Source organism: Vitis vinifera, chromosome 13 (genome assembly GCF_030704535.1).
Source record: "Vitis vinifera cultivar Pinot Noir 40024 chromosome 13, ASM3070453v1".
Lineage (NCBI taxonomy): Eukaryota > Viridiplantae > Streptophyta > Magnoliopsida > Vitales > Vitaceae > Vitis > Vitis vinifera.
In genome coordinates, this window is record NC_081817.1 from 6,637,737 (window position 1) to 6,657,782 (window position 20,046).

Genomic DNA, 20,046 nt, shown 5'->3' on the forward strand with positions numbered 1-20,046 from the left:
CTGTTTTGGACTTCTTCACAACCCCAGAAAGGAGATACAAACAAAATACAGAAATACAGAAGCCTGTGTTGGCGTTTTTTAGGCTGACCGGACAGCAGGAAGGAACCAGGAAATTATAACTTCTGAAGCTGATTCATTTTTCTCTGTTTTCTTCCGTTTGGACCAGCAGACTGCCTACTTTGTGCCCTTTTTCCGCTTTTGATGGAACTGGCGCTGTCAGCTGGGCTTTCGCCATTCCACACTGCCTTTGTGTTACACATTGGTCGTTAAATTCCACTTGGATATTTATGAAGCAAGGTTGACTATCTCAGCATTGGAAGTGGACAAGAGAAATAAATAAAAAATAAAAAAAAATAAAAAAGGGAAATTTCTTGATAGAGAATATTTGATTAAAAGGATGATTAAAATATAAATTCTAAAAATTACCTTCCTTTCTCGAGAACATAAAATATAATTTTTTTCTAGATAAAAATACCATTTAAAGATTTTTTAATCCCTATCTCACATCAAATTTTGTATAAAAATTAGGATTAATTTTGCTAAATATAAGTATTATTTCATATCTTCCAATAAAATATTTCAAAATTAAAATATAATTTGAAATAAAAAAACTAGAGGAATAACCTTTCAATCAATGGTTATGAAAAAAAAAAAAACTTTAAAATAGTTTTATTATTGTCCGTGGTTGACACGGATCATCAGACATGGTAGGCTATTGTTTCCTATAGAAAGATCATCGTTCTTGACCTTACTACACCTGGGGAAGAAATTTAGTCTTAAAAGGACAACGATTACACGCTTCAGACAATTTTAATAAGTCTTCTTTTTCATATTTTAATCACGATCACCTTCATTGTTGTGATTTTGATATCAACAGCTGCATTCTAAGTAGAGTGATCTTCTAGAAGATCAAAGACTTGTATTGGTTGAGGATAAAGCAAAAGCTTGGCTTCCATGTTTCTCTGGTTGGATGTTTGGTTCATAAGTCAGATATTGTATGCCAAGTGAATATAAAATCCGGATGGAGATCAATTAGTTAACTGAGTCAAGTGACAATCCATAGACCTTAATATTAGCAGTACTTGTCCAGTTCACGCCTTTGATTTTTTCCTTTACTTATCTTTCAGGATTCACCCAATGAAAACATCTCCTAAAGTCCATTGACTTATGATTCTGGAAAGGTCTGGATCAAGCGACGACGACCTGTACGACTTCCACAACCTTTCCGCGTGAAGTGAAGCCTTTTACAATTGTAAAGCTCTCGGTGCCTAACTTTCAAAGCTGTCTGAAAGTTTAACTCCCACCAACGGTGAACCCACTTGTGGGGGAGGTGTCAGGTTCAAACCCATTATTACTCATCACTCATAACATTGAAATGGTTGGTATGGTCGATGTGGGATATCCATGACTCATTGTTTTAGTCAAATTTTAATCATCATTCTCCTTTACTTATCCTACATGCACATCAACCACTACACTCTATCACTTAAGTTGGCATCTTGCATTTTCATATTTTATTTGAGTTGATACGGAAAGGGTGTTGTTCTCCAACCCACCCACAAGCTTATTATTATTATTATTATTATTATTATTTTCTTTTGGAAAATGCTATGGTAGTGGTATATACAAATGAAGGAACCCAAATTGATGCGATAAGATTTAGGTCTTCCCACTACAAAATAAGATTCAAGTTTAAGATTACAATCCGATGAGATCAAGGTATAAATAATAAAACTGAAAAATGTATACATCACATCATCTAATCGAAGATGTCTTTTTTATAGATAGCGAAAAAATATATAGCCAAATCCTTTCCTTTTCGAGGAATGATATTTCAAAAGGAAAATTATCATAATTTATGATATTTGGAGTCATTCATGACAACATCCCATTATATTAAAGTTATGTTCATCATGGTTTATCCATATTCAATAAATGAGTGTGCTTAAAGCTTGACTTCAAAATCTAACTAACCTATACTATACCTATAAGAACATAGCTAGGCAAAAAAACAGGGTGGGGGGGGACCTAAGCATATCTTACATCTCCCAATTGTACACTTACCTTGTTATTTCAATGAAGTAATTATTAGTCTATTTAAGGTGGATTTGTGGGCTTTCTAGTGCAAGAAAATTTTCCTCTGCTCTACAAAATTTCCAAAATCCCACTTATAGGTGATTCTTGAACTACCATTTGGTTGGTATGCACTTTTTCTATATTCTTATTTCATGTAATACATAATCCAAAACACTACGACACAACATCCTATAAAAGCGTTTATGAAAAACAAACTATTAGTAAACGAACCATAACTTAAACATATTTATATTAATGTCATTGTTCAAATACAGAGAGTCTGATTTTTATAAACCCTTTTAATAGTGGTACTTACGATTATCAAATATTAGAAAATGTAAGCTTGGTTTGGCAGTGGGAATCATCTAAAGAGCAGTTGATAGTAAGTTAAAGTAGACAAGAAAGAGAAGAAATATAAAGAGAGCAATTTTTATTTAAATTTTGGCATATTTATGCAAATTGTAAGGGGAGAAAATGTATATAAATTTAGTTGTTAATATTTGAAGTTATTTAGCTATTATATTTATATATGCCAATTTACCTACATCATGTTTTGTGCTCCAAATAATTGTTTTGAAGGTCTAATAACTCTAGTTTTTGCCCTCAATTCAGAATTATTAAATCAGAAAAATACTATCTAAAAAGCAAGGTACAGAAGATGAGAGAAAGAAAGTGAATATGTTTTTTGGCTACTTGTGCCCAGCTTAAAATGATTACCCCTACACCTCCAACTTGAAAGAAACCTCTGACTGCTCCATTATTCAAGAGGGAATGAGGGAATCAGAACTACTGATGCAGATTCATTCTTCTTCTTTTGTTTTTATTTTTTTATGCTTTTCTTCTGGTTTTTTCAGCGTACCAAGTCAAGCAGATTGATTACATTGTCCCTTTTCCCCACTTTGGCAAGAGGGACAGTGTCAGGTAGATGTTCTCAATCTGCAAGCCAAAGTTCTAGATATGATTCACCTAGCTTTCTAACCAGACCTGGTGCCACTGGACTCTGGCCTATTAGCCATCAAGGCTAGGGAACAGGCTCAAATGAGCAGGCAAAAAGGAGTGAAGCCCAGGCTGTTCATTAGTTGGACTGCTCATTTTCCAATTCTTGGCAGTTTCATTAGTTGTTTTCGCCCTACCCCTCAAAGAAAAAGATAGATTTATCTGTCATTAGGTGCAATTGAACTTGGTCTGCACTCTGTTTTTCCCCTTTCAATACTCTTTATTGAATCCCATAACCCAAGTGGCCAAACCCCTTGTGACTGTTTCTGTCATGGATATGGGTTCAAAATTGAGTTCATCATCACACGAAATTGGAAAAAAATTAACAGGGTCAAGTCATTGTAGGGCACGCTATGCATATGCCTTATAGCTGGGAGTTCATCTGCTTGGCAAGGTAACCACAATCAAGTCATGCTATGGCCTATTCAGGAGTCCAAATTCAACAGCAGACCCTGCACGAGCCGGGGGACATGGTGGATCTTCTCCCCATCAGCATGTGTACTGCTTGGAAATGGCTTCGCCGAAAGCAACATCCATAAGTTTTTCCAGGTTCCTAGTTCTCCATTGACTAGAATGTGGAGTTATCAAGCAATGACTCCAACCTTTACATCCCCATCAGCATGTGCAGTGAACCACAATTGTTGAGTTGGTGCCAACTTTTCAAAGCTAGCTGGGCTAAGGGATAGAGGGAGAGTCAGTCAAGGGGTGAACCCTTTTGCGGGTTGTGTTAGTATATGGGGTTTTCTGTACAGAACCTAGTTTTCCATGATGTCTGGTTCAAATCCATTATAATTCATGATAGTGAAATGGCCAACACTCACCATGGATGGTAGGTACACCTCATGTGGGAGGATCTAATAATTACTTCTTCTGGTCTTACTAAGCATCATTACTCTAGTTGTATCATATCTGGGGCATAGGCAATAAGGTAAAGATAACAAGAAGTAGCAACCTTAGACTACTATTTTCAGATTATGGCATGGCTCCCTCATGTACCAACACACATACATACATATTGGAATTTCATACTAATTTGGAGAACTAAAATTCCATTTCAAGAAAATTAGAGTGGTTACAGTTCAAAAAAGAAGTTAAAGCTAAAGCTAAAGTTCTTAGAATAGGGTCAACCTCTCTGCTAGAGAAGTTAGGATCTTACATTTCTGAGGAAAATTATAGTACAAATTAATGCATGACAATCATCCATTTCAATTTCCCTTTTTCATGTCTAACAGTATGAAAAGGATGGACACGCTTGAGAACGATGGGGTGAGGAAACTGGGAGTAGGGTCAATGGTGAACAACCCTTTGATACTTTTTGTTGGGGGAAGACTCGGAGTCTTCATATGGCGCCTGACCTCTCTTCTTGCAGAAGCTAGCATTCACATTGACACATGAGTCTGGGTGTAGGAGGGGAGGGGTAGGAGGAGAAGGGATGGCCACTGGTGGAATCTCAATGGAATCAAGTTGGGGTGGGGGGTGTTGCCACTGAGGGAGAGGCCCGGCCAGGAGTAGTGTCTGGAGGAGAGGCCCTGCTTCCAACACTGCCTGCAAGAGCTTCCCCTTCTCAGGCAGTGGCTTCTCAGCCAGCAACTTGAGGTTTGCTTGGGGTTGAGAAATTGGTTCCTTGCGAGGAGACAAACTGATGTATTCATCAGAATTGGAAGGCGAAAAACCATTGTAGGAGTCACCCCCTCTTTGCTCATCATCACTGCTGCAAGTTCCTGCAGAAAGTGGAGGTGCAGCAGCAGCAGCAGCCTCTTGCTGGTTCTGGAGCATGATCAGCTTCTCCAACATTAGCTTTTGGCACCTGGCTTGGGCTTCATCTCTCTCCTTGATGGTCCTGCTCAGGAGATCATTGATACGAATCACTTCATACTCTCTTCTTCTAATCTCCTCCTGAGCTGATAAAACTGTTGTCTCTAGCTCCAAAGTTGTGCAGAGGAGGGTATGCTTTAGCTCCTCAATGTCCTGCCCATCAAAGATAAAAACAAACACCCATTACTCCAAAATCAAAACACACAACACAGGAAAGAGGAAAAGACCCCAATTCAGCTTTAACAAGAGAGAATAAGCTCCAACTCGATAGCAGTTTCTCACCTCTTCTTGCTGGCAGTAAACCCAGCTAGGAGTGCTGCATTGATCCTCCATGGCAATTGTGTGAATCCTACCACAAGAGAGGGAAGAAGACACAGAGAAAAAGGGGGAGAGGCCTGTATAAGAGGTAGTTTCAATTCTTATAATAAATTGAACTAGTTTGATGTCAAAAATTCCTTGTCGTTTTACTTCATGGGACATGGGGGGTTGGACAAAGGCACAAAAGGCCAAAGGGTATACAAAAGCCAAGAAACCCAAAGTGCTTGATGTCTATATGCTCTTAGATTCTATGCATGCAATGACAAAACTTTCAGATGTATGGATGGGAATGTGAAATGGGTCAAAAGCCCTAAACCCTAAACCCCTTTCATAACTTCATAATAGTCTTCCCATCACAAATTCACACCTGCATGCTAGTGTAAAACCAAGTAATAAAAAATTAAATAAAGACTAAAAAGATGGATTATAATGCATATTTCCTCCATTCTTTTCCAACATTGCCTAATTTACTAACATCTAATATCATTTCAGTCCTTATATATAAAGGCCATATTGACTTGTAAGATTTTTGGGCCAAGTGAAGAAACACAAATTAACCCTCCAACTAAAAATTCTGTTTTTATTATTTTTTTTAATGAAAAATTAATGCCAAGCTTAAAATTCAATGATTGAAATTGATTTTTGAACACTTCAACATGATACTCGCTCTTAAGAAACCATGAACTCTCTATTATTGCAATAAATAAATATAAACATTTATACAGTAAAACTGAAATACTTTTTTGAGAAAATTATGAGATACTGATTTGATATCTATCAAACTAGCGATTTTGATTATTAAAAATATATGATGAAATTTAAGTAATCGGATATACACATAAATAAAATGAAAATACGAAAGAATGAGATCAAGATAAACCAATAGAATAAAACTGTATATATGACATATTATGATTGGTCTTGTTTTCAATAGTTGCAAATTCAATACCTACTTTTTGCTTCTAGGAAACCCTAAGGGAACCGAATTATATCCCATCAATATATTGAAATAGGGTCCACAATAACCCAATTGTGGACACAAAATGAACCTTATAATACAAACAAATTCACCTTCCATTTGACCATTTCAACTCTTAACTCGTAAGTTATTCTCCCTCTTGTCAACAATTTCTCATGCCTTGCGTGTGGATCCCACTTTTTATTCTTCTAATTTCACATTTTTATTTAATTAATCATTCTTTTTAAAATGGGAAAAATATGAAAGTTAATGAGATACTTTAATTTTATTTATTTATTATTTAAGCATGCAATGCCGTATCCGATTTCTAAAGCTCTTTCATCCGCATGCCCTACCATGCATACGTTGTCATCATATTTTGAATATCACTAGAATTCTTCTATCATATGATTGATGTGTTAAAAAAATGTTGTAAACAAAAATTTTGGTTAAATATTATGATGTTTCTTTGCCTTTTATACTCAAAATTTAGCATTTGCCTCTCAAAATGATTATTTTTACTTATAAAGATAAGAAAAAAAAATTACAGATCTATTTGAGAGCTGCTTTTGAAAACAATTTTCTATTTTTCAAAACAGAAAATATAGAAAACACTTTTGATAACCAAAAACTTTTTTTTTATATTCTTAAGAACTAAAAACTTGATGCTTTCACTTGTTTTTTTAGAGTTATTTTAAAAAATAATTATATAAATATGTAGAATCATTAAAAATAAAACAGTAGATATAAAAATTATTTTTAAAACATATTTAAAAAATATATTAAAAACATTTTAGGTTTTTAAATATGTTTTTGTTTTAAAAAATGAAAGAACAGTTTTCAAAAACTATTTTTTAGAATTGTTTTAAAAAAAAGTTAACAAACAGGCTCTACAATTCTCTCATATTTTGAATTTTAACTTCTTTTAGTGACTATTATCCACTTCTTTCTTTCTTTCTTTTCCCACAATTCGCATAAAAAAAGTATGAACCAATATTGTGTAAGCAAATTCGAAAGGAAATTATTAAATTTTGAATACAAAAGAAGAAAGTGACAAAAAAGGAAACCTAAAGCTAAGGACAAAGTGTATTTAATTCATAAAAAAAGAAAAAAAAAGGTGATACAATGAATATGAATTTTAGTATACTATATATGACATGATATAATAATAGTAATGCTTTAGAATCTATTGATTGAAAAATGTGATGTGTCTAATAGCTTTGATGTTTGATTTTAGTGGGGTTTTTTTTTTCAAAGTTTGATAAATTGTGATTGCAAATATAGAAATAAAGCAGAGATGATGTAGTGTTGGTTTTGTGACGGTAGAAAAAGTAATTGAGTCCCTTTTTCAACTGTAAAAAGAGGGACCGAAAGAATCATTTTAACGTACCTTTCACCAACATACTCTTAGAATTTTTAAAGTCCAAGTATATGAAACATTGTAGTCCTTAACTGCAGCATAATTCCCGTTGGTCCCCTCACCTAATCTCTAAGACCCTCCTACCTTCGCGTCTTTGGCCTTTTTGATCAAAGTCTCATAAAATATATATTTCGACGTGTCCGATTACGATACCGGTTTAGTAGGTGCGAAAAAAACATGTACAATTAGCTCATATCATGTATATATTTAGGTTTAATTGTTCTACATTAAGTTTAATTTTATTGTTTTGTAATTTGATCACATGATTTGTACTTGATTGACTCTTATGTACACTCTGGTCTTATCATTTGAGACTTTATATAACGGTTTAGATTTTATCATATACTTTCAATGGTCATGATTGAGAATGTTATAAATATATTTTCGGTGCCTTGAAATTTTACTTTATGGATTCATCCATCCTTTATGTTCAATTGAGCAAACATTAAAAAAAAAAAAAAAATACCCGACATTCAGAAAAGTTTTGTACATTTGCATTTTCAAACTTATTTGAAAACGTGTTCATTCTACTTTTTTTTTCTTCATATAAGCCAAAAATAAGCATTTACATTGATTATATATCCCTGGTTTGGCGGTACAATTAGACTTTTACGAACTTTTGAGATTTAAAAATTTTGATATGATAAAGTTTTTGAAAGTATAATAAGAGTAACTTTAAATTGAACTTTATGATAAAATTTATTCCAAAGTTTTCTCAAAATATGAAACAATATTACCCGAATTGAAGGTGGTTGTTGATTGAAGCAAAGAGGGTAGTTTGAGTACTCAATTGCATCTTTTTTATCATATCATTTGTGTTTTTGTGCATGCTCCCCACTAAAATCTCAAAAAGGAGCTCACCCCTTTTCTTTACATGTATATATTTTTAATGATTATTTTACCCTAACCAAAGTTGATGTCCAATCGACTTCTCAATGATATCTAAAACCATGATATCAACTGCCTTTTTATTTTTATTTTTATTTTTTTGAAAAAAAATATACATATATTTACATATAATTTGAGCGATTTTTTTAAGGATTGTGATTATGAGTATTATTATTTTTATTATTATTATTAATATAATTATAAGGTGGCTCCACGCGGTTTCCAATTGTGGGAGAAAAAAGGTAGTGGGGCTTGTCCCCTTTCTTTTTTCTCTTTGCATGTGAGATGGTGATTGATGCTAGCCCCACCTCTTTCTTTTCTTTTGCCCTTTTCTTCCTTTTCCTTTTGGAAAAGTAGTGATTGGGTCACCGGGGATGCATGGACCATTCAACCACGGCCAAATAGAGTTTTGGGGTCTAAATTTTAAATAAATTATACCCACAAAAATATATTTATATAGATAGATAGAGGTCAATAGGCTATGTCCAAATCCAGCCCAACCCGAGTGAGAAAATTCAGGCCCAAATTTGAGGCCAAGCCCTGCACATGATTTCCATCCTAATGATTCATAATCATGTTAGGCTTCAAAAAGACATTCAGGGGAAAGTGGGTTCACTTTTAGTACATAAAATTTTCTTAATTCCACATACACATGATTCATGTCCAATGACATTCACAAACTAAATTTGGTTGTTATGTAGGGTTCGACATAGATCATAACAACCTATGTTAGATTAAGGTTTGATCAATTTCGATTTTGATGATAACAAAATAAAGGTTAAAGATATTAATAATTTTTTCTGTCTAAGTGCATGGGTTTAAAAAAAATCACATCATTCCATATGCTAAAACTTAAGTATTTCTCTCATCTCCAAGAAGTAAGAGAAAGTGTAATTAAAGAAGATGATCCATAATAAGAAGATTTCCTTAGAACAATTAAGAAGAAGATATAATCAAGATTAATCAAATTTATTTTTAAGATATTTCATTATAAGATTGTGGGTGCACTAAGTTAGGATTGCATGGATATTTTCATTAAAACACCTAACACTCTAAATTTCATTCAATTGAAATCAAACGGTCTTAAATCCATTCAAAAGTTGGATGAAGTATTTTATATATATATATATATGAAAATCACAAAAAATTTATGTATTTCATACATAAAAGGTATGGAATCAAAGAGTTTCAAGTGTAAATGTTATTTTTTTATAAAATGAGTTCAATTGGAGGCTAAGGGACCTTGGGTAGTCGACCCATAATGCCTTGGTAGGTGCATCCAAGTTTTCCAAAGTGGTAGTGAGTTATAGAGACATTTCTAATTCAACTAGGAGATCAACCAATTGAATTGTAAGTTTCCCATGTGGTCAATTGTGAGCACATTAATTATATAATTGCTAACTAGGTGGTTGATTGAGCAATCGATCGAATCGACAACTAGCTGCCTTTGACAATTAGTTTGCTCCTAAATTATATATAAATGCCTCTCAAACTTTATTTATGATCTTCTAATGACCCATCATTAATTATCATTCATTAGGATAGTGATTTTTACTACACTTTGATTTACTAGGAAATAATCTCATGCTCCAATGGAAATAATCAAACTTACTAAACATATTACCTTGATCTAATCGAAGTGACTTCAATAGGATATCCGATCTTGCCTTAAATTCAATGAATGTATGCAAGGCATCAGATCTCCTATGTACATATTCAAACCCAGAGTAATCATCACTAAAAGTGATGAAATACCCATACCCTTCCCAAGCCTGGACACTAAAAGTTCCATACATGTTAGTATGCACTAACTCCAAACATTCCTTGGCTTTAGTCATCTTAGTAATTTTACCATCTATACAAGATTCGTAGACTAAAAGATCTTCTGGAATCAAAGAGCCTAAACTTTACCAGTCTTTGGATCCTATTTAGATTAATATGACCTAGGTCTAAAAAACAAATGTTTAATTAGTACTAGGTTTAATCCTGAGATCTGACTGTTTTCATCACTTGGCAAAGTAATAATGGAATACATATAAAAGAAGATGATATTATCTCCCACTCACTTGCATAACTATCTTTGCATTTGAAGCTAAGGTAAGTATAATCTCATTATTTAATCTTCTCACTTGTTGAATATCCTATAAGGACTTACAAACAATGAACTTGGAATCTATCCACCATAAATGATGAAATCCACCACTAAATATTCAACAATGAGAAAATGAGGTATACTTTTTTTTTTCCTTTAGGTAAACTAGGCACTGCTTTTCTAGTGTCCTAAAAGGTCACAAAGGAATCTCTCACCCTTGAGTTTGCTCTCTTATTCCTTCTTTTGAACTTTCCTTATTTGGTATTGTTTTTCTTCTTCTTGAGAGAATAACCTGAAGAACCTTTGACTTCCATATGAACACCCTATAATCTTTGAGAATCCCTTTAGTCATCCAGAAAGAAAATGGCAAGATCTCTAAGATCATATGAATATTGGTGTTCATAACAGTCCTAAGAATAGCTTGTCAAAGCTAACCTACCCTTATCACCAAATAACCATTGTAAACTAGAAAGAGAATATCAAAGTATCTGGTAATATACATGTGTTATTATTGCAACACATTATCCAAAGATCCAAGTATTAAACACTTGATCTTTTAATCTGTCTAATGCCACTTTGATATACCACTCTTTTCTTTTACTAAGTTAGTTCATAAGGAATAACTAGCTCTACGTAAACTAGTTTCCATGCAATTAGTTACTATATCTAGAATCAAATTAGTCCAATTGATTAATTGGGCTTAGCCTATTGTGAGAAAGAGAGTGACAATAGAACTAATATGATATCTATAAAAATAATATAACAAAAAATATGACATAATTGAACATTCATGACATCTGATAATTAATTTAGCAAAAATGTAGTGCTCTTAAGCTACATATCCTTTTGTAAGATATCCTAGTATCATAAGAATCAAGCCTACATGAGGCATGTCATGACCTTATTACTAGTTAGAGACTTTCTCACATTGATCTCCCTACCTTAACTATAAAGTTATCAAAGTCAAAATCAACATATTTTTTATTTGGCCCATGGACTATCCAAGTAGGACCGCGTGGGGTGATTCTACCATTTCATATCCAATGTCAAATGAATAACCATTGTCCTTGAACTATCAATGTCACCAAGTAAAAAACCCCATCGTGGGGTTGGTCGCTCTCACTACAAACATATCTAGTCTCGTCCATATGGAAAGTCCATATCTCATGATTTTTAGGGCTAACCTACCATGGGGGTGGTGATGAACCCAAATCAAGATGGGCTCGACAATGGAGGTTGTGGGCTCACCTAAGACCCTTTCTCACTTAGTCTTTTGAGATAAATAAGAGCATTTTAAAACCATTAGTAATTTCCTTGATGAATAAATTATTTACTTTGAAAATTTCCAAAAATATTTATTTCCTAAGTAGAAACCTAGTGTAATAGGAGAATACCAACATGGAAATTTTACAATTCCATTGAGAGTAATTTTCAAAAAGAATTTTGATAAAATATTCACTCTCAAAATTTTAAAATCTATTTTCATAAAATTTTCATTCTATACACAATTCCAATTAATAAATATTTTATCTAGCAAATGTTTCAAAGAAATTTATTTCCATCAAATTACTAAGCCTTTTGGTAATAACCTTTTAATGATAAATTATCTCTAATGAAAATTTTCAAAATATTTATTTTCCAAATTGGAAACTCTTGTGTAATAAGGAAATGACTAATTTATGAGATTTTGAATAATTTTGAAAGCAGATGATCCAAGAAAGGAACTTTGCTTCTCATATTCAAAAATCCTCATAAGATTTACTTTCCTTATTTCTTACACTTTTCCAACTTAATAAATATTTCCATGGAAATTCTATAATAATTTATTCCATTAAATACTACAAAAAATAGAACCTTTTAGTAATTCCTTAATAGATAAAATATCCTCTATAAAAAAACTCTAAAAATATTTATTTCCAAAAATGAATTAAACAAACAATTTTGGAAAGTATTTTGAAAATATTTCATATCTCTATTAAATTACTAAAACTTTCCAAAGTTATTTTGGTAAACCTTCTTATCATAAATTCTCTATCATGAGATTTTTCAAATCCATTATTTACTTTTAAATTGGGACTCATATGCTAAAAGAATTGCTTCTTTATTCCTTATCATTGATCCAAACATAATGGTTTCCTTATTTTTCTTTAGGGGAGAGAGTCTGGAGAACCAACTATAGGTATAATTTTCTTCTCTCATCGAGAAAGAACATGAAAACCTCATAAAATTTAATAAATAGATAGTTCTAAAGAAATAACAACCTTCTTAGTAACAACCAGTTTAAAAAGATAATCTTGGAAAATATTTTCTCATGAAAATTTACTAAGAATACTGTGGACCCGCATTTCTCACGTGCGTCTCCACTCGATCGGCGAGACTCGCTTTTTATTTTGGAAAAGTGATTTAAGAAAAGTCGGAGTCGCCACTTATTTTTATTTTTATTTTAAAGAGAAAATAAAACAAGAAAGAAAAACCCTAAAAAATGACTCCATAATTTTTGGAAAAAGGCATGTCTTTGAAAAACTCGAGTCTATGTACGGGGATCAGGTTACCTATCAGGAAGGTACCTTTAAAAGGTAGCACCCTTCTAAGCCCTATAGAGGTCTCTACTAACTAAGTTGAGGGAAATGTAGCAATTAATCGATTAATTATAGATACCTAAGTAAGCTAGATGGTTCCAAAAAATAGCATGCCAAATAAGATCAAATCATAATAAAGGAAGGTTAGGATGCGTACCTAGACCGCTTCTCAAGCGCTTGCTTGCAACTACCCTCTTTCACGGTTGTGTCACTTTTTCTTCTCAGTCTAGTTGTGTCTGCTTCTTCGATCTAGCTCGTGTGTTCCTTCACCACAAAGAGTCCCCAAATCAGCTTATGCGTTCTTTAGAAGTTCCACCCGGAAACGTGATCTCCATGTTTACAATTTTCTTCTGAATCTCGTTCAAAAAATCAACCAAAATTCTTCCAGAACTCTCTTTTTTCTCTCCCTAAGACCTCCCCCATCTATCTTCAGGCTCTCCTCTAAAAAAAAAATCCCTCTCCTCTCTCCTCAATTGTTTTTCTCATATTCCCAAAAAAAAAACCTAAATCCCCTTCATCACGCCTCTCCTCCCTTTTTTGCATGTGAGTTGACTTTTCTTTCCTTCTCTGAATTCCCCCTACTCTATTTCTTGCAAAATACAGTCTGTCTATTCAATATGCCACCTCAATTCTTCCTAAAATATATCATCTCTTTTCCTTTTCTGTTTAAAATATGCTTTGACCCAAAACACTACTGAATCCTTCTTCCATCATCACGTGATTCTTTTTCCAAAAGACAAATTACATTACCTTCTTTGTTGATCATCATTTCTTTTTTCATACATAAGCTGAATCTTCCCTATAACATGGCTCCATTCATTTTTTCCATATGTCTACTCTTGGAACCAATATGGTAGCTACCCACTCCAAGCTTCACATCATAGGCACTTTCTTATCTTTCTATTGGTGGACTTCCTACAAAATTTCAAAGTTAATAAAGTAATAGTAATAATAATAATAATAATAATAATAATAATAATAATAATAATAATAATAATAATAATAATAATAATAATAATAATAATAATAATAATAATGAAAACTTTTAAACAAAATTATTAAATTAAACTAAATAAGTAAAGACAAGTATTAGGGAAAAGTGATAAAATAATAGGAAAATAAAATAAATGAAGAAATATACAAAATAATAAATAAAATAAAATAAACAAAAATATGAGGGTAAAAAAAAATTCAAGCAATGTAATTTCACAAAAACGAGTCTTGCAAGTCATACAAGCCGTGCAACCATGCAAACCATGCCCATGTAAAAAATGATCTAAATGGGCCTAAGGTGCCTAAATGGGCCTAGAATGCCTAAATTGGCCTAAGGTGCCTAAGTGGGCCTAAGGTGCCTAAGGTGCCTAAATGGGCCTAAGGTGACTAAAAGGGCCTATGGTGCCTAAATTGACTTAAGGTGCCTAAGTGGGCCTAAAGTGCCTAAATCGTCCTAGGGTGCCTAAGTGGGCTTAGGGTGGTGCTTAAGTAGGTCTAAGGTGCCAAGGGTGTATCTAAGTGAACCTAAAGTGCCTAAGTGGGCTTAGGGTGACGCCAAATGGGCTAGGTGCGTCTAATGGGCTTAGGGTGTATTAAGTGGGCCTAGGGTGCCTAAATGGGCCTAAAGTGATCTAAGTGGGCCTAGGGTAACTAAGTGGGCTTAAAGTGTCTAAATGGGCCTAAAGTAATGCCTAATGGGCCAAGTGTACCTAAATGGGCCTAGGGTTACCTAAATGGGCCTAGGGTGGCTAAATGGGCCTAAAGTGATCTAAGTGGGCCTAAGGTAACTAAGTGGGCCTAAAGTGTCTAAATGGGTCTAAAGTGATGCCTAATGGGCCAAGTGTACCTAAATGGCCCTAGGGATACCTAAATGGGCCTAGGGTGCCTAAGTGGGCCTAGAGTGCCTAAAAGCTATCCTAAAAAAAAAAAACAAGAAAAACCTAAGTCTAAGTTAGGGCTGCCAAGGGTCACAATAAGGGGTCAGATAATCCCTCAACCAAAGTCTCCGAGGTGGCTTAGAAAAGATAGGTTACACGAGTATTAATGGGCCACCAGGGAATTGCTATAAACGACATGTGCGAGGAAGACAAAATAGAGGGTCTACAAATACCCAAAAAAAAAAAATTCTTCGGGTTCTAATCTTTATTTTGGTAACCATTCTTAACAATAAATTATCTATTATGAATTTCCAAAATTAACTTTCTTTCTTTAAATCGAAATCCTGTGCCAAATAGAAAAACTACTATTTTATAGAGATTTGGAAAAACAAAAGTTTTTCCTTAAAAGAAAGATTTTATTCTTAGAGATCTCAAAGATTTGAGAAGATTTTAAATAAAATTAAAACCTCTAAGGATATTGGCACCGACTCAATATCCTTTCAAGATTGAGAGTCTATACAGTATAATAACTTGGTGAATCGTGACAATTGATAATCTTGCATCATGATTCATCATAGGTCTTGTCCAGTGTACATCATATACACTAGTGCACTCACCATGTGAAACCCATCCCGACGGCCAAGACAAGTCATCCCTCCAATTAGGAGGTGATGCACTATAATCTTTATTGGATTGCCCAAATCCATGAATTGATTGTGGACAACTTATCTACTTACAAGGAACCCATGACTTGTATATTTTGTGCAACTCCTAATGCACCCAATTCAAATACAATGTAAGAGACATGGATTGAATGTTCAAATCAATGTCAATATACCAAAGAGATAGTAAGGAGATGGTTAAGTCTAATTTCGTTACATCATGTCTTACTTTTTAGGGCTTAATCCCAACAGTATGATTGTTGTTAATTGTGTCTAATCTCCTCGTTTGCCACTGGTTTAGCTTTGGAGGGACTTACATTCACAATTCATCCACCAGTTTACTATTCAATGGTTACCTAAGTGTACCTAAATTCTTTGTATCTTTGATTAATACATTGTTTGCTCTATTGTTACTCAAAATCTTTGGTATCCTCGCCAAAATTTGTGGATATAAACTGTTTTCTTTTTTATGTACTATTTAGCTAAATATCTAGTGAGAGTTTTTAGGATTTAGGGTTTAAGTTTTTTAGGGGGTTTAGGGTTTGTAGGAGGTCTAGGGTTTAGGATTTAAGGTTTAGGGTTTGACATTTAGGGTTTAAGGTTTAGGTTTACAATTTAGGGTTTAGGGTTTGGGATTTAGAATTTGGGGTTTAGGGTTTAAAGTTTGAGGTTTAAGGTTTTGGGTTAAGGTTTCAATTTGGGATTTAGGGTTTAGGGTTTGGGGTTTAGGTTTTAGGGTTTAGGGCTTATGGTTTGGGGTTTAGGGTTTAGGGTTTGGGGTTTAAGTTTTAGGGTTTAGGATTTAGGGTTTAGGGTGTTAGATTTAAGGTTTGGGGTTTAGAGTTTAAGGTTTAGTGTTTAGGGTTTGGGGTTTGGGGTTTGGGGTTTAGGGTTTAGGGTGTGTTTGGTTGGTGGGATAAGATATGATAGGATATGTGTATCCTATGATATACATAAGAGACATAGGTTGAATGCTTAAATCAATGACAATATACCAAAGGAATAGCAAGGGGATAGTTAAGTCTAACTTTGTAACATCATGTCTTGCTTTTGGGGGCTCAATCTCAATAGTATGATTGTTGTTAATTGTGTCTAACCTCCTCGTTTGCCACTGGTCTAGCTTTGGAGGACTTATATTCACAATTCATCCACTAGTTTACTATTCAGTGCTTACCTAAGTGTACCTAAATTCTTTGTATCTTTGATTAATACAATGTTTGTTCTATTGTTACTCAAAATCTTTGGTGATATTCCATTAATGTACTAAAGTATCATTGCTAAAATTTGTAGAGATAAACTTTTTCCCTCTTGATGTAGCGTTTAGCTAAATATCTAGTGAGGGTTTTTAGGATTTAGGGTTGAGGTTTTTAGGGGGTTTTGGGTTTAGGATTTAGAATCAAGTTTAGAGTTTAGGGTTTAGGGTTTTGAGCTTAGGGATTGGAGTTAGGGTTTAGGGTTTGGGGTTTAGGGTTTCAGGGTTTAGGTTTAGGGTTTGGAGTTAGGGTTTAGGGTTTGGGGTTTAGGGTTTAGGATTTGGAGTTTAGGGTTTGGGGTTTGGGGTTTAGGGTTTAGGGTTTAAGGTTTGGTGTTTAAGGTTTTAGAGTTTGGGGTTTAGGGTTTGGAGTTAAGGTTTAAGGTTTAGGGTTTAGGGTTTGAGGTTTAGGGTTTTAGGTTTAGGGTTTAGTGTTTGAAGGTTTGGGGTTTAGGGTTTGGAGTTTAGGGGTTTGAGGGTTTAGAGTTTGGAGTTTAGGGTTTTAAGGTGTGTTTGGTTTGTGGGATTGAGCCCCAAAAAGCAAGACATGATGTAACAAAGTTAAACTTAACTATCCTCTTACTATCCCCTTGGTATATTGACATTGATTTGAGTATTCAGCCCATATCTCTAACATTGTACATGACTTGGGTGCATTAGGAGTTGCACATAAGATACAAGTCAAGGGTTCCCTGTAAGTAGATAAGTTGTCCACAATTGGTTCATGGATTTGGGTAATCCAGTTGAGACTATAGTGCACCACCTCTTAATTGAAGGGATGACTTGTCTTGACCATCAGGATGAGTTTCTTATGGTGAGTGTAATAATGTATGTGATGCACACTAGATAGGACCTATGGTAAATCATGATGTAAGACTATCAATTACCATGATTCACCAAGTTACTATATTGCATGGACTCTCAACCTTGAGAGGATATTAAGTATGTGCCAAAATCAACAAGAGGCTTTGACTTATGGGTGAGACCTTAAAGTGGTCATATATCTCTATGGATTGGGTCACTGTTGATGCAGGTTGATGACAACAAGTATTCTCAATATAGGCACCATGATATCTCATGGGATTGAGCCAGAGTGTCCTCTTAGGTGATCCAAATGACATGTGATCATAAAATCTATGGCTAAAGTAATTCCTTTAGTGGAATTTGACATATGCTTCTTGAAGTTAAAGTATGTTAGTTGATTAAATAATAAGTGAGATATGTAACTCAAGGATTTGAAAGGTAATCTTGATAGGTGATAACACTACCTTGTTATATTACAAACACCAATTCATAGGGAGTCTACATGCAATGAATAATAGGTCATGGATCTAAGCATTTGATGTCTCGTTGTAATTTGCATAGGGTATTGAAGTGCAGTTGACTCTCTGTAGTAGGATGTTGAGTCAATTTCAAAATTTGATTATGAAGGAGCCAGTATTCTTATGGGTCCTAATGGTCTCCACTCTAACCTCATATTCCTTGATGACACAGTTTATGAGGATTAGATGAGTTTTTAGTTCACTTTTGTGCATAAGAGCATTTTGATAATTACACAAGGTTGCATAGGGATAAGTGAGTGGCTTCTTTGGACTAAACTAATTGATTAATTAGGACCTTGTATGGTTAATTAATCAATTAGCAACTTTTTTGGGCTAGATTAAGTGATTCAAGCCCATGGTAGGCTTAAGTCACTTAAGCCTAGTAGTAAGCCTATAAATACCTCTTTAGGGGTTAAGGTTTCATTGTCTTGTCATTCTCCCCTTTAGTCTAGAAAGAGAACCTTAGGGCCTGTTTGTTTAGTGTTTTCAAGAATTGTTTTCTGTTCTTGAAAACAAAAAACACCAAAAACTTGTTTGGTTGAGAGAGTCATTTTTGTTTTTATTGTTCCCCGTGTTCTCAAAATGGCACTGTTTAGAGAACAACAAAATGTTGTTTTCCCCGTTTTTTTACTGTTTATAGAACAAAATTAAACAACAAAAAAACCATTTGTTCTCCGTGTTTTTTTTTTCTTCCCGTTCTCATCTCTTTTCCAGCACAGTCGCGTCGCTTCTTTTCCAGCACAATCGCGACATCTCCAGTAGCAAGAAACGAAGGTAATTTCCACATATGTTGAAGTTATTTTTTATAGATCTAGTAAAATAGGCTTTTTTTGGCAATATTTGTTGAGAGAAATGTTAGATCTGGGTAAAGAGATATCAGTTATGTTATTCGAATGAGATTTGAGTTTTTTTTTTTTTTTTATCACCTACTGTTAGTTTCTTTTTTTCCTATTTATATTTTCTTGTTTGGATGCTGAGAAAAGTGGGGAATGAGAATGAAAATAGAATGAGATCTGAGCTTTTTTTTTATCACCTGTTGTTAGTTTTTTTTTTTTTTTTTTTTTTCCGTTTATATTTTCCTGTTTGGATACTGAGAAAAGTGGGGAACGAGAATGAAAATAGAAAAAAAAATTCCTGATTTTTTCCCGTTTTGATTTTTCTTGAGTTGTTCTGTTAAAAAAAAACAAAAACCTTACTTAAAGACATGGAAATCAAATGGGGAAATCCAAGCTTGAAGGGTAAAATACCTCGAGGAAAATGGAAAAAATGAAGAGAATCAGAAGAAGATGAGGTGTTGAATCACCAAGAACCCTTTCTCTCTGTAGATCTGCTCTTCCTCTCTCTCATCCAGACTCCAAAGCTTAGGTAAAATACCTCAAGGAAAATGGAAAAAATGAAGAGAATCAGAAGAAGATGAGGTGTTGAATCACCAAGAACCCTTTCTCTCTGTAGATCTGCTCTTCCTCTCTCTCATCCAGACTCCAAAGCCCGGTTAACCTCTACTCTTTGCTTCTTCCCTTCTTCCCACCTCCCGATTTCATGAAAGCAAAAATAATTAAAAAATTATAATAAAGTAAAAAATAAAAATAAAAAATAAAATCAAAATTATTAAATTATTTTCTATATACTACTTCAAACTTATTTTAATTTTTTCATATGATTATATAATTTAAAATACATAAATTTTAATTAATTTTAATGGTATATTTTTGTAATAAATCAAACATTAAAAAATTAATTTTTTAACATTATTGAAATCAAACGGTCAAAGGGGAATATCCATCAGCATATTTTGAG

The 20,046-nt window shown here is 33.8% G+C and overlaps 1 protein-coding gene across 1 annotated transcript; it reads right to left on the minus strand.

Moving 5' to 3' along the window:
• Nucleotides 1-4,104: 4,104 nt before the first annotated feature.
• Nucleotides 4,105-5,373, minus strand: LOC100263249 (uncharacterized). The gene is made up of 2 exons (XM_010660049.3): nt 5,170-5,373; nt 4,105-5,040 (listed from the first exon to the last, which is right to left on the minus strand). The coding sequence occupies exons 1-2, from the start codon at nt 5,365-5,367 to the stop codon at nt 4,360-4,362; spliced, it is 879 nt and encodes a 292-aa protein (XP_010658351.2). The 5' UTR covers nt 5,368-5,373; the 3' UTR covers nt 4,105-4,359.
• Between the last annotated feature and the right edge of the window lie 14,673 nt (nt 5,374-20,046).